The 16,322-nt window shown below is 34.7% G+C and overlaps 1 protein-coding gene across 2 annotated transcripts; it reads left to right on the forward strand.

Annotated features, from left to right (window-relative positions):
- Positions 1–11,488: 11,488 nt before the first annotated feature.
- On the forward strand, positions 11,489–16,004 carry LOC105212283 (soluble guanylate cyclase 89Db). Of its 2 annotated transcripts, none has more exons than XM_054231871.1 (2): positions 11,489–11,782; positions 13,839–16,004. In XM_054231871.1, the coding sequence occupies exon 2, from the start codon at positions 13,859–13,861 to the stop codon at positions 15,815–15,817; it is 1,959 nt and encodes a 652-aa protein (XP_054087846.1). In that variant the 5' UTR covers positions 11,489–11,782; positions 13,839–13,858; the 3' UTR covers positions 15,818–16,004. The 2 variants fall into 2 exon arrangements, with proteins under 2 accessions (XP_054087846.1, XP_054087842.1); XM_054231867.1 differs by having other exon boundaries at positions 11,490–11,782; positions 12,283–16,004.
- Positions 16,005–16,322: the final 318 nt, after the last annotated feature.

Raw genomic sequence — 16,322 nt, forward strand, 5'->3', positions numbered from 1 at the left:
ACCAATTTCAATGAAATTCGGTTTATAATATCTTCCTAGCTTCCCAATGATATGTTGTGAAAATAGTCGAAATCGGATCATAACCACGCTTACTTCCCACATGCCAGAACTTTGAAGTCGATCTTGAATCGTGTACTTTACAATATATAAAGTAGACTCTAGTGAATATATCGAAACAGAACTCTGCAAACATACTGCATTTAAAGAGTGGCATCGCTCTTCTAAAAATCGTCGAAATCGGTCCACAAGTTTTCAAGACCCTATATATATGTATAGGGAAATATATTTATTATAATAATATTTCTCCGTGCGAAAAAATTAGTGAAATCGGGTCATAACTTAACCATATCTCCCATATATTTAATATTAGGGTTTTCAAACTTTCAATGGACTTTATACCATATATATGCTGAATATAATATGTGTGTCAAATTGTTCGTTATATTAATAAAATTAAATATATAAATTGCGAGAGTATAAAATGTTCGCTGACACCCGAACTAAGCCCTTCCTTACTTGTTTTAATTATCTATTTACAAACCGATTTTTTCGAACGAAAAATTGTCCAGCTGTACCTATTCAGATGAACCAAAAACTTGTCAATTGGCTATGGTAAACATAACTCATACGCCATGTTGATCTGGAAACATTGATGAAAGTAGCGTCCAAAAGTAAATAGTACAGTAGTTTTCCGAAATAACGAACACATTAACTGTCAATTTTCGTCAATTCGAGAAATCATTTAGAGGTATGTTTTTCAAAAAAATTAGTTAAATATCCGTAAATTGCAGTTTAATAAATTGTTTTATTTATTATTTGTTAAAAAATTACATACTTCTATTTGGTGCTGATCAATAATTTTAAGCTTTTTTATAAAATTCAATTTTTTTCAATTTGCACATTTCTTTCGAGTTTTTTTCAAGTTTTATTTTTAATTCTGATTCGATGTTATTTGATTTTTTTTATCTTTCTTCATAAGTCTTCTTCATGTTTTTCGTTAAACCGAGTACTTACAAATCCCCGATGTTCGTTATGTAACAAATTTGCTTGTTCGTTATAAGCGGTTTCGTTAAAACGAATATTTGTTATTTCGGAATACTACTGTATATGGAAACTGGGATAATTCCTGGCAGCACCTAACTACATTATATCCAAGATTTTACGTTAACTTAATTTCGCTAAGTTATGTCACATATTAGCCGATATATACGATATAAAGTCCACCGGATGTTTGAAAATTCGTAATGAGGTATATACATATATTCTTAAGCAAGTATTGACCAGATTTGGTCCATTTTTGGCACAGAGGTAATATATTAAAAGGAACATTTTGGGATAATATTATTGTCGAAATCATATTTGTTCTTTTAAAATTGGTCCTTTACGAATCGGAATCAGAACTGTAGTCTACAAATGCAAATGCTAAAGAATCGTAAACCCTTCTTCTTCTTGACTGGCGTAGGCACCGCTTACGCGGTTATAGACGAGTCCAAAACAGCGCGCCACGTATCCCTCCTTCTGGCAGTTTTGGCGCCAATTGGTTATACCAAGCAAAGCCAGGTCCCTCTCCACCTGGTCCTTCCATCGAAGTGGAGGTCTCCTTCTTCCTTGGTTTCCACCAGCGGGTACTGCATCGAATACTTTCAGAGCTGGAGCACTTTCATCCATTCGAACAACATGACCTAGCCAGCGTAGTCGCTGTTTTTTTTTATTCGCTGGACTATGTCTATGTCGTCGAATAACACATACAGCTCATCGTTCCATCGTCTGCGGTATTCGCCGTTGCCAATGTTTAAGGGACCATAGATCTTCCGCAAAACCTTTCTCTCGAAAACTCCTAGTGCCGTCTCATCGGATGTCGACATCGCCCACGCTTCTGCACCGTAAAGTAGGACGGGAATGATGAGAGACTTGAAGAGTTTGGTTTTTGTTCGTCGAGAGAAGAATTTCAATTGCCTACTTAGTCCATAGTAGCACCTGTTGGCAAAAGTGATTCTGCGTTGGATTTCCAGGCTGACATTGTTATTGCTGTTAATGCTGGTTCCCAGGTAGACGAAATTATCTACAACTTCAAAGTTATGACTGTCAACAGTGATGTGGGAGCCAAGACGCGAATGCGCTGACTGTTTGTTTGACGACAGGAGATATTTCGTCTTGTCCTCGTTCACCACCAGACCCATACGCTTCGCTTCCTTATCCAGCCTGGAAAACAAGGAAAACTTCTTTATCCAGTCTGGAAAAAATCTTATGTATGTAGACTTATGCATGGTGATGTACGAGATGTTGAGAAATAAATAAATATTTGCACAAGCAAAGTTATTAGAAGTGTAATTATAAAGTTCAATCTATAAAAATAGCGTTAAGCAAGCTGTACAACACATTGAACGTCGTAACGTATTATCAATTCAACAATCGAAAGATTCGGACAATTTGATGTGTTGATTAATAATGCGGGAATTTTTGAGACTGGAAATGTCTTGGATGTCAGTGTCGAGCAATCTGATTGAGTTTTAAATACAAACTTGCGTTCGGTCTTCCTTCTAACTAAATATGCCGCACCTCATTTGATCAAGACCAATATTCATATCACAAACGTGATATGCATATTTTCTATAATTTTCTTCGCTAGCAATTTATCAAGCTTTATAATGGGAGCAACTCTGCCCATCGACGGTTAATTTTCGACAGAATTGTCATTTTAAATAAATGTAATAGCAATAAACTAATAACTGTTAATCTTTTAACTCTAGAATACTAATGTTTAATATGTACATTATTAAGTTGATTATTTTTATCAAACTATTTACTGCTTAAGTAGAGTACATAATCTTAAAAGAATATTGCATTCCATTTTATTGTATACATAATTAAAATAATAACTAGCAGACCCGGCCACACGTTTTTGTGGCTAAGATACTATATACATTAAATTAGTAAATTTTTCAATGCAGAGAAAAAATTCTTACGTATAAAGACGAAAACGTTATAGCCGATAAATTTTAAATTTTATTTTAATTAAGCGTGAATCATCATAATTTGTAAAACTTTGATTTTCGTATCGTATCGTATATTGAAGAAAGTAACAAATGACCAAATTTCATAGTTGGCTTTATCTTGGCTTTGGTGACGATATTGATTACCTTCTTCACAGCCAGTCTTGTTCTATTGCAAAGTCGAGGTTGATTTATGTTACGCAGCATGATGAGGTTTCATGTCAGGAAAACTTCTCTTTAGAGTCAATGAAGTGACAGAAATATGTTGAAAATGTTATTAATCCATTGAAGTGTCAACTAGGACCATACCATTTCCAACTGCTTCTACAATCGCAATTTGATATTGTTGCAAAATCAGTGGTATGTTAGTTGTTTATTGGCGATCCTTTATATGTCGGCACAAATTATATGATTTTAGGCATGCGATTATCCAGGAATAATTTGAAGAGTTTGGTGTAAATCACCTGCCAACAGAATCATGGCTCCACCAAAAAAGTTTTGATTGTCGCGTAAATCTTTTGAAATCCTGCGTAGTGCTTCTAGCGACTTCTTGAATATATGGAAAATCTTCGCTATAGCGTTACTTTTGGCGATTTTGCAGACTGGTGTTTCGTCGATTTGCAATTTAGGAGTAATTTCAAGGCCGAATGTGCCGTTGATTTGCCTACTAACAGATGCCAAGTTGCCCCTATTGCTGTTAGTGGTGGTCAAATTGTGTGTTTTTTTTTTTTTTTAATTAATGTTCGGTTGCACCCGAACTTAGCCTTTTCTTATTTGTTACAAATTGTTTAGGGCTATCGACACAACCTTATACAATTAAACACTGACAAAAATATTTGAACAAACCTTCAAAATATTATTATTTTTTGTTTTCTTTTTTCATATTTTTGTTACCAACTCGAATAAAATTCTCCTATTATTATCTTCCTCGCAATTTTTCCATATTTAGTCTATTTCTAATCTTTTCCTGGCCTTCCATGAATATTTCACCGTCAGCCGTTCTCAACTTTTTGGACGCACGGACAGAGCAATTCATTTTTATATCTATCTATGTACATACATATATATAATATTAGAAATTGTTTGAATGAGACATTAGAAAAGTGTGAATTTTATACTCTCTCCGTAAGAACCATCCTTATATTTCAAGGAATATTATAAAAAAAAAGAATTAACGAAATCGGTTTAGCTGTTATGCGCTTAGCAACACATTTTGCGATTCAATTTTATATTATAGACTAGCAGACCCGACCACACGTTTTTGTGGCTAAGGTATACATTACATTAGAAATTTTTTCAATATAGTCAAAAGACGAAAACGTTATAGCCGGTTGATATACATTATGGTAGATCTGTACTAAGCGTAAATCATCATAATAAAAAATTTGCAAGTTGGCCAAGCCAAGATTGTTTAGGTGACTTATTTATAATTACCGTTTTCATGGCCATAACAGCTTACACTAATTTTAATTGCAAAGTGAGAGGTGATAGTCAATGCAATTTTAAATATTCTGTGGGATAATTGACTACGTCACCCTGGTTTGTAGCTGTGTCAACTCTCCTGCAAAGAAATCCTAAATTGTCGTATTAAGAGCATCGACATCTTTGTTTTTTACCACCAATATAGGCCATTCAATCAGCCATTTATGGTTATTATATTGTTGTTTCATGTCACGCGATGAATAAGCTCCTCTTTCGAGGCCATGAAGTGACAGAAGCCCGTTAAAAATGTTATTAATACATTGAGGTGTCAACTGCGTCGCTACCATTTCCAACTATTTCTACAATCGCAGTATGATATTGTTGTGTCGCCACAAAGTAGATGATTTTAGACATGTGATCAGTTGATCCAGGAATAACTGGAATAGTCTGGCGAAAATCACATGCCAGAATCATGGCTTCACCAAAAACATTTTAGTTGTCGCGTAAATCTTTTAAAGTCCTTTGCAGTTCTTCCAGCGACTTGAATATCTGGAAAATCTCCTTTGTAGCTCTTTTTGGCGAGGTTGCAGACTGGTGTTTGTTGATTTGCAATTTAGTAGTACTTTCAAGGCCGAATGTACCGTTTGTCTGCCTACTAACAGGTGCCAAGTTGCCCCTATTCCCGTTAACCTTAGTGGTGAAAATGAGTGAAATAGGTTCAGGAATTACATCAACCCTCATATACTACATATATATGATGATTTTCGTTATTCTATTGGACTTTATTTCAAATTGTGTGTAATAAAATTATATCAATAAATTGCGAGAGTATAAAATGTTTGGTTGCCTTTCCCTACTTGTTACAAATTGTTTTGGGCTATCAATACAACATTATACAATTGAACAATGATAGAAATGTTTTAACAAAGCAACAATGACAACTTTGAAAATAATATTATTTTTTGTTTTCTTTTTTTTATAATTTTGTTATTAATTCAAATAAAATCATCTTCTTGTTATCTTCCTCACAATTTTTCCATATTTACTTACTTTCTAATCTTTCCCTGGCCTGCCATAAATATTTCAAAACTAACATTAGCCAGATCGGTTTGGCCCTTCTACATATATTTTTGCGAGACTAACGACACAAATTGTTTGTATGGCAGATTAGAAAATTGTGGATTTAAGACTTTTTCAGGCAATTTTTAAAATTTTTCTCTCCGTAAGAACCATTCCGGTACCTCTAGAAACATTATAAAAAAAGAAATTGCAAAATCGGTTTAGCTGTTCTCGAGTTATGCGCTTAGCAACACATTTTGCGATTCAATTTTATATTATAGATTATTACACTTGTGGAGGAATTGTCCTATTTAAAAATTTAATATACGTAAAATTTACGTATGTACATTATGACTCTAAGGTTAAATCTACATTCTAATATGATAGTCTAATCTAATATGTGCTAGGCATAATGCTCTTCCTTAGGTCTATTGGATTTATGTATATGAAAATATATTTGTTAAAGTTACATTCAACCAGTTGGAGTTGTGTTCCTTGTGTAAATATGTTTTGCGAATTCAATTTTTTTTTTGTAATCTGATGCAATCTGATCCTATTTGAAATATAAATTAAGTCTCTTATACTCATAAAAGTAAGCAATGAATAAATATAGAGCTCTTCTTATGTAATTATAAATATTTATTTTCTGCATTAAGTAAACCGCATCTAAATATGTAATGAGTTTAAAAGCAGGTAATATATAATATGACTAGCTTTATACCCGCGGCTTCGCCCGCAGTGGAGTCATTAAATAAGTATGAGAGATAAAGGGTAAGGGTATAATAATAGAAATGAGTCAATATGATAACTAAATTTGATTGTTTGGCTGAGATCAACAATTTTTAAAAATTACTACAGACAGAAGTTTCAACACTTTAATATATGCTTATTGAAATGCAACAACAAATGTTAAAATATATTTCACCGTAACACAAATAAATAATTCTGAATTCTAACAATTTAAAAAAATTAAAATACAAAGTATTAATTTAAGATATTTTTGTAGATAATGTTATAAGTTTTCCTGTCGCGTGCAAATTTGTGTAAATTCCTGGCATTGGATACACGTGAACAGGCTACATAAAGCTGACCATGTTTGTCCTTGTGCCTTGTTTATAGTAACAGCAAAGCTAAGCTTGACAGGAAACTGAATCCTTTTAAATTGGAATGGAAGGTCAGTGGGAATAATTGGTATCCGAGGTATTATAACACTATTTCCCTTACCGACACCTGTTAAAATAGTAGCACCAAGTATGTTTTGTCCCAATTTTGTTATCCGAAGCTTTGTTCCATTACATAGCCGAGGAGCATCTAGATTTCGCATAAGCATTACTGGTACATTTAGTTTCAATTGAAGTTTATGTGACGGGGTGTACCGATAGTTCAAGTGAATTTAAAAACTCCACAGGATATGAAGTACTTAGTTCCGTATCCATAATTGTATCCATTGACTTCATTTCTCCCTTAACCTCGTTTGGTGCTAATATTGCTCTTGCACACAACCACTGATCACTACACAAATTTTGTTGTAATTCCGGAAAAACATTAGCAATGAGATCCACATCAATTTCTACTAAATTACAAAATTCTCTTGACAGTGATATGTAGCCTTCAGCGTCAACGTCTAAACAACCATCATCAATTTTCAACAACATTTCTGCGTAAAGTCCTGAATCCACGTCATTATGAAGATGCACCCTCATATTCGTTTTCAGGCGGAGTTTTTCAACTGTCGACCATAAGCTTGACGATTTAATGCACGCTTGAATTTCATCTGCTGGTGTCCCCCTCTGAATCACTGGGAGGGTTTGACGGAAATCACCAGCCAATAAAACTACCATGCCTCCCATTATATCTGTACTATCTCGCAAGTCCTGGTGGGTCCGGTTTAAAGCTTCTATAGCCTTCTTGTGAGACATTGTACTTTCATCCCACACAAAAGATTGCATTCTCGCAGCATTCTACCTCGTGAACTATTTTTACTAAAATTACAGATGGGCGAATCTTCCTGCGCCAAATTCAATGGTAATTTTAAAACGGAATGTGCCGTACGACCGCCGTTTAATAGCGTCGCGGCAATACCTAACGAAGCTACGGCAACTGCTATTTTTTGGTCTTTTCTGACGGACATTAATAATAAGCTAAGTAAAAACGTTTTTCCAGTTCCTCCTGGTGCATCGAGAAAGAAGAGTCCACCACTACCGGAGTCTATTTTACGTAAAACTTGATGGAAAACATGATTTTGCTCTGGAAGTAATTGAGGAACTAATTCTGTCACTTGATGTTGCAGTGCTATGAAATCATAATCTAGCTCTCGTGCAATTCCATTATCAAAATCATCCATATTGTCTCGTCGAGGGCTCGACATTCCAAAATCATCTAATTTTTTTTTTAATATAAAGTACCCTATGTTGCTTCTAGTACCTTCAAGAGTATATGTACAATGTTTCATGATGATCGGCTCAGTAGTTTTTGCGTGAAAGCGTAACAAACAAACTTACATTCGCATTTATAATATTAGTAGGGATGTTTATTTATTTAGAAACTTGTGACTTAGTGCAGCAGCACACATCTGTTTAATGTCTATTGTCAGGGTTAATCGAACATCGGAGCAGATTCATCGTTTTAGGTGATGATATGGTCGATACAGAATTTAACAAAGAAGCAAACGTTCGCTGATCTGTTAATTATAATGAAGTAAAACGAATTGTTTTTGTAGTTTTTTAAATCTTAAAATCATTCACCACAATTGAGACTCTATCTATATTCGACACGCTTTACAATGCCGTCGAACCATCGATGAATTTTATGAGGTTTCCTTGTCAGAAATTCACTTTCAATAATTTTTTATTTAGTTTCAGCTTCGATTTCAGCCATCATTAATGTACGAATGAACGACACTGTTATTTTAAATTTATGGGAAAATCATTGTTATTTGTTGCTGCTCGTATATAAACGCAGTTAAGTGGAAAATCGAGCTCGAGTACCGAGCACAAAAGTGACGAATTGAGTACGACTTATATGTTTCTGACACCACAATACTATTATGCACCGAATCAGCTTAAACAAATTTTGACAAGTTTTAACTAACTTTCAAAATACTTTTTGCCAACCCATTATCCCAATATATGTATACCTACATACATATATACAATTGTATATCTATGTACATATAATATAAAGTTTTCTTTAATAATTGCAATATATAAAGTTATGCGCAAATACGAGTAGTTTAGGTCCTATCCTTGCAATAGTCGGTGTAAAGTAATTGAAGTGACAATCATTTTAATTGCATAATCTCCTTAAGCGATGAGTGACTGACACAGCACAGTGTGTAAGTTGAGTGGAAAGCGTCGTAATGGCACGCAATTGGAAGCTTTGATACTGACTGAAGACTGACACCGACACTTATGTACTGTAAATATATGCACTCTTGTGTAATTTGCTCCCTATAAATTTCTACCGTTATTATAAAGTCACAGTTTACATAAGTCTGAACGACCACGGACATGTCAGTATATAGTAGAAAAGTAAATGTATGTATTATGTTTTATATATGTTTTATCGAAGCAAAAACCATTTATGTGGATTGTATCCGTTTGCAATAAAAAAGGGTTTCATTTGGTGACATTTTGTAAATACGATATATACTTGTATACAAATATGTACAATAGCATGTATACATACATTAGGTTGGTTCTTTCTGTATTCTAGTTGCCCCTAAAATATCATTTATGAGAAAAATCCTAGAAAAAACAGTTCTGAAGGGTAGTTTATTCAAGGGGTTAGGGATTAGCCAGGATTTTCAAAAAATCATTTTTTTTTTTCATTTTCCTTAAGTGCAGAAGATGGAAGGATGAGCTGTATGTGTTGTTCGACGACATAGACAAGACATGGACGAAAGTGTCCCCGCTCTGAAAGTTTTCGATGCAGTACCCGCTCTTCCATCAGCGAAGGAAGAGGGAGACCTCCACTCCGATGGAAGGACCAGGTGGAGAAGGACCTGTCTTCACTTGGTATAACCAATTGGCCAAAAGGAGAGATGCGTGGCGCGCTGTTGTGGACTCGGCTATAACCGCGTAAGCGTTGTCTACGCTCAGAAGATTTTAATGAAATTTATGCAGCTTTAATAATCCTTGGCCTAATTGAAGCTTTTTTTTTTAATTTCGATCTTTAAGATTTTTCTCCGAAATACAGAAAAAAATTTTGATGCCGTCATTTTGATAATTTAAAAAAAATGCTTCGATCAGGTCCAGGATTATCTATTTATAAAACTAATTTTTCTTATCCGATTGATTTTAGAACTGGGTCAAGACAAACAGAAATAACTTTGGAAAATATAAAGTTAATTTTTAAAATTCAATGACTTCAAAGTAAAACCTTCTGTAATAATGCCATATTATTACTTTTGTAAAATAATACGATCTAATAGCAAACAAAATACTGAAAATTCCCATTTTTTCGTGTCTATGACTACCCCTAACCCCTTAAGTTTTATAATGTATATATTTCTTAATTTTCAATCGACCTAATGATTGAATATTATAAATATTTCATCATCACTAATAAGCATTGTAAAATATATAATACAATAATTTTTCAATTACCCAGTGATGTGTATTAGCATCTAAAATCATGTACATATGTAATCAAAACACAACAAAAAAAACGCTACCATCCTAATGCACATTCTTATGTAATACAAATAATTGATGACAATTTGTACATACGAATGTATGTTAAGCCTGCAATGTGTCAGTAGGTAAAGCGATAAGTAGATCCTTAAGCAATTTCCTTCACCAAAGACTCCTCCAGCTTCGCTTTTCTTTTTAGGCGCTTCTCATGTTCGCGTGGAAGAGTACATATTTTATGAGTTTGTATGGTTATATGAAGAAATACATAAATGCTACAGAAATTTGTGGAGCTCGTTTTAGGGGGGTATATGTTTGTTGGTTTCTAAAGATATCACTCAGTTTTATAATAAACTACAGTTTGTACAATTACATTTCGATCTTTAAAATAAGCATTAGTTATTTAAAAAATTAAAAAATAACGTAAATTAATGATGAGAATTTGTATTATTTATCAAGTGTTAGAAAAATCTGTGTGCTTGGAGAAAAGCAAAGAAAGCAATACCTTTCCTTAGTTTAATGACCAGTTTAAAAATTTACTAACTTTGAGAAAAGACAAAATACAGTGGAACTTCCATAACTCGAACTTCTATAACTCGAAAATCTCCATAACTCGGAATACTTGAATTGGCAATAGCGTTTAGAAGCCAAATTTCATACAAATTTTCTTTCCTAACTCGAATTTCCATAACTCGAAGTTCTCCATAACTCGAACTCTTGAAGAGGCAATTTAGTGCAACTTTCATACAAATATCCTTCCATAAATCGAACTTTTTAGTCAGGGCATAATACTAAATTTAAAATTTTGTACGGAGGCAAACAAAAAATATAATATTACACATATGGATTGCATAAATCAGCTAACAAAAGCATGGGACATAGACGTCAAGAGCCAATAATAGCAAACTGCAACAAACAAAATTACAGAATACATGTTTTAACGTATGTACATAATACTTTATGCGAAGAAAAAATAAATAGAACAGTGTATAAATCTATATTTTTTCATCTTTTTGAAATTTATATGTTTTAATGAAAATTCTATATCTCGAAGTCTCTCTAACTCGAAGTTTTTTTATGGATTATGGTGATTCGAGTTAGAGAAGTTCCACTGTATTCCAAGTTTGAACTATACATTTGTACTTCTTGCTTGGGCTTTAACTACAACTACCTCCAATACCGACTCATAGCCATAAATTAGCTCTGTTAGTTTAGAATTATCAAATTGACAAAGTGACATTGTTTCCCAAATCAACGAAAACCATTTTAGTTACAATCCATGAATGTAACCTTCAGTATTACTACCGCCTAAATTAGAAAGTTTGTCATTACTTTCCACAATTCAGATATCCACTTTTCATTTAAATCTAAATTTATTCATGCTAAAATTTTATTGTCACTAAATTATGGCACAAATGTCTGTTGGATTTTATGATAACAGTTTTTATTGGCGACATCATTGGCTAGGGGTTTTCAGTTCCGCCGTCTAAGTCTATTAACCCCACAGCAGATCATCCATCAACAAGCAACGCCGCCACTGTGTCAAAGGACACTTTGCAACATGAGCTTCGATTAGCACCAAAGCAAGAATTGGTAATTGATTGCGGTCGTAGCTGCTATAAAAGACACAAACGAACAGCAGCGAACCGCATTTCGAAGTGAAGAAGCGAGACACGCGTAAGTTCTGGTACTATTTGACGGTACAAGGGACCAACAATTACGAGCGTTAAACAAAAGTAATACGAGCAACAGCTGCTGCAACAACAATAACAACATAGATAATAGAGCTAAACATACATATTAACTCAAGCAGCAATAAATTAATAAAAATAAAAAGACAAAAATATAAAAACAACGAATCTGATGGGAAACTAATAGAAAAATTGAGTAACAAAAACAAAAGTGACACCAAAAGACATATTATGTACATATATACATATGTATGTATGTATGTACGAATATTTATTTTTACTAAATTCTGTATGCGCAAGTAACACAACGGCAGAACGCGATTCGAAAGGACGGCCGGCTAATGGTGCAAAATAAGTTGACTGATACTTTTTGGCTACAAATTATACATACATACATATGTACATAAGTACATGCGTATACAAATACATATACATATGTTTGTATGGACAGTAAGTTCATCACAACGCTATAATTTATGTATTTAGTCAAGAGTCAGCCAGCGGGAGCGCTTAGTAGCAGCAGAGCATCCGCACGAGGCACAGCACCATTTGCTGTTGTTGCAAGAGTGTAGCCAAGGGAGAGGAGAACACTTTGTGGGGGTAGATTGTGTTGTGGCGTTTGGGTGCACGGAAAGGTGCTAGAAAGTGAAGAGCGCAAAGAATTGCGGAAGCAAACGATAACTGTGCGGAGTAGAATTTATGTGTGCGGATGCATATCCGAAAGCGAAAGTATTCTTATCAAAGTATTTGGCAAAAACACACAAAAGAGAATAATAGACACACGCTGCTGTAAATTTAAGTGAATTTAATGGTCACAAAGCGGAAAAATCAACAAAAAATTATTGCTATAAATGTTTAGCTAATTAAAAGTTAATATTACAAGGAGTACGAAATGCGGGTATAATGAAGTGTCATACAAATCTAGTGCAATAATAATAGGAGCTACTTAAGATAACCAACAGTGCAAAAAAAATTAGAAAAAATCGCCTAAGTCTACTTAATTGCGGATTACAACAAGGGGGGCGAATTCACACATTTAACAAATGCCGGATTGTGCACATTTTATTCGCAAAAATTCTTTGAGGAGGGCATAGCCACCTGTAAACCACCACCCACAAGCTGAGAGGACTTCACTAGGCACGCGCTTGGAATTCGCAATAAATCAGTGACACAAACAGCGGCAGAGCGCTAAAGTGGATTTATTTATTGTATGTGTACATAACCGCCTACTTGATTACCGCTAGAATTGTGAGCAGCATACTAAGCGCTTGAAATGTGTCCTCAACGCATATTACAGCCGCAAGTGAGAAATTGTTAAGCTGTGCAAAAAAAAAAAAGAATAATCAACAAAGCTACGAACATCTGGCATGTGCATATATAGTATAATATAATATAACGCATGGGATAAATCGTGAATAACATTTTTTATCGCATGGGATAATTTTGAAAATAGGAGTATTAAATGAGAAATAACTGCAAAAATAAATATGTTGGTTTAGAAATTTTACAACAACAAAACATATAATAATTAAAGAAAATACATATCAAAATAAAAACTATTACTGTTTAATTGTGGTGAAAATATTTGTAGGAATTCAACAACAAGTAACTGAATAAAATATAAAAGTGAAGCTGACTTGAAAATTTTCACTTAAAGAGAGTTAAATCAACTTTCATGAGGTAAAATAAAACATAAACCACAATAAAAATAATAAGAGACAAAATTTTAGAACTAAAACTCCAAGAGTTGCTTACTCTAAAGCATATTTCTACAGAATCATCAATACCAGCCATATATTCAAGCACTGTCATTGTTATAGCACGTACGGACAATCAGCTATACAGTCATCAATAAAAGACAAGCGCTAACCGCTCAAACGTCCACCAAACACTAAATCAACTAAAGCACAATTGCATTTATTACTGCTATTTACGCTTAGAACAACAAAAAAAAATTGATCTCAGAACAAAACGACTGCTATTAGTTATAAATATAAATAAATAAAAAAAAATTAATATCTCCGTAATACCATTATTAATAGTGCAATAAACAGCCGCCGACATGTATGGCATGGTTTTAGAGTCCGTCCAACACTTCATACAAGAGGAGTTCGGTGAAGAAATCTGGCGTCAAGTATGTCAAATAATCGATTGCCGTCACAATACTTTCAAGACCCATCAGATTTATCCCGACACGTTAATGCCTGATATAGCGGCCGCGTTGTCGGCACTTACCGGCAAGTCGTTCGATTGGTGTATGTCATTCTTCGGCAATTGCTTCGTGCGATTTTTCAGCAATTTCGGCTATGATAAGATGATACGTGCGACAGGACGTTATTTTTGTGATTTTCTACAGTCCATCGATAATATACACTTGCAGATGCGTTTCACCTATCCGAAAATGAAGAGTCCTTCGATGCAGTTAACTGAGGTGGATGATGATGGCGCCGTAATGGTTTATCGTAGTGGTCGCACTGGGTTTTCCAAATATTTAATGGGTCAGTTGACGCAAGTGGGACGCGAGTTCTACAATTTGAATGTGAAATGTTCGGTAATTGAAAGTCAAAATGATATAAATGGCGGTGTAGCTGGACCCATCAAGTTGACGCACGAACCGTTAACAGTAATTGTCAAATATCGTTTGGACTTTGACAATCGTGAATATATGGCCAAGCGTGTTAACGTCGTGGCACATCCAACGCAACAAATTTTGCCGAAAATTGATATTGATGTATTTCTGGATCTCTTTCCCTTCACCGTGTTACTGAATCGTAATATGCTCATTACATCGGCGGGAGAAAAAATTGTCGATACTTGGATACTACATAATCAGGGTAAAAATCCGAAACATTTTCTGGGTTCACATCTAATGGATATATTCAAGTGTCGCCGTCCAAAAGACATCAAAATTACTTGGGATCAAATCATACAAATGCATTCCGTGCTCTTCGAATTTGAACTAATGCGCACGGGTCGCAATCAGGCAGCATACGATGCACTTATGGATCACAATATCGAGGATGAAGTAAGGGAAGTATTGAATAGTAGTGAGGAGAATTTGCTAAATGTGGATCAGAAGGAAGAGATCGATCCACTTACCGGTAGACGCAAGATATCACATGGCAACAAGGCGATTCTGTTAAAGGGTCAAATGTTTCATCTCAAAGATATTGATTCACTGATTTACCTATGCAGCCCGCTAATAGAAAATTTAGATGAATTGCATGGTATCGGTCTATTTTTAAATGACTTGAATCCGCATGGATTAAGTCGTGAACTGGTAATGGCTGGCTGGCAGCATTGTTCTAAATTGGAAATTATGTTCGAAAAGGAGGAACAACGCTCCGATGAGTTGGAGAAATCATTAGAATTGGCCGATTCATGGAAACGTCAAGGTGATGAGCTGCTTTACTCAATGATACCACGCACTATCGCCGAACGTATGCGTAATGGTGAGGAGACAATATGTCAGTCTTTTGAAGAGGTCTCCGTTATATTCATAGAAGTGATGAATATTTACGCTGGCGATACGAATGACATACGTGATGCTATGACCGCAGTGACCACACTGAATACAGTATTCTCGGCATTCGACGAAGAGATAACATCACCCTTTGTGTACAAAGTGGAGACAGTTGGTATGGTTTATATGGCCGTTTCGGGCGCACCCGATATAAATCCATTGCATGCGCAGCATGCTGGCGATTTCGCTTTGCGTGTGGTGAAGAAAGTAAAGGCCTTAGAGATACCAGACCTTGCTATAAGGGTGGGCATAAATGCGGGACCAGTGGTGGCTGGTGTTGTGGGTTTGAAGGTGCCGCGCTATTGTCTCTTTGGCGACACAGTAAATACAGCTTCGCGCATGGAAAGCAGCAGTGACCCATATAAAATACAATTATCGAATTATTCAGCGATGAAGGTGCGTGAGGCAGGCTATAAAATCGAATCGCGTGGTTATGTAAAGGTCAAAGGTAAAGGTGAAATGGAAACATTTTGGCTTTTGGACGGACCGGATAAATGAAGGAAGAAGTGATATGAAAATGTACAAATTAATTATACTCACGGAGTATGCCAACTTTTTATGTATGTTTGTACTCGTATGTATGTACCTCTGTTTAACTTCTCTCTAATGCTCATATATTATATACACAATTATTTATGTATGCTTTATATGTGTTATAAATAAATGTAAAAAATCTTATGGAAAATGTGTGTAATTTCTTTTATGAAACTCTTCCCTGTCGTGTTAAAGGCATCTCTTCCGATACGTTTTTTTATGAACCACATTTTTTGGTAATACCTTTTTAAATATTTAAATGACAGTCAAGGGAAGTATATTCTGAAATCGTGATTAAAATCATTAGACCAATCTAAATTTGATTTCGTACGAGTGAAACCCACAATCAATCTAACCACAAAATCCAGTAAAATCAGTTATTCAGTAATTCAGCATTTTCATGCATGTGATCCTACAATGAGTTATTTTTAATGTAGTTGGATCAAGGTATTGCTATTCGTGAACTTTA

The sequence above is a fragment of the Zeugodacus cucurbitae genome, chromosome 2 (assembly GCF_028554725.1).
Source record: "Zeugodacus cucurbitae isolate PBARC_wt_2022May chromosome 2, idZeuCucr1.2, whole genome shotgun sequence".
Lineage (NCBI taxonomy): Eukaryota > Metazoa > Arthropoda > Insecta > Diptera > Tephritidae > Zeugodacus > Zeugodacus cucurbitae.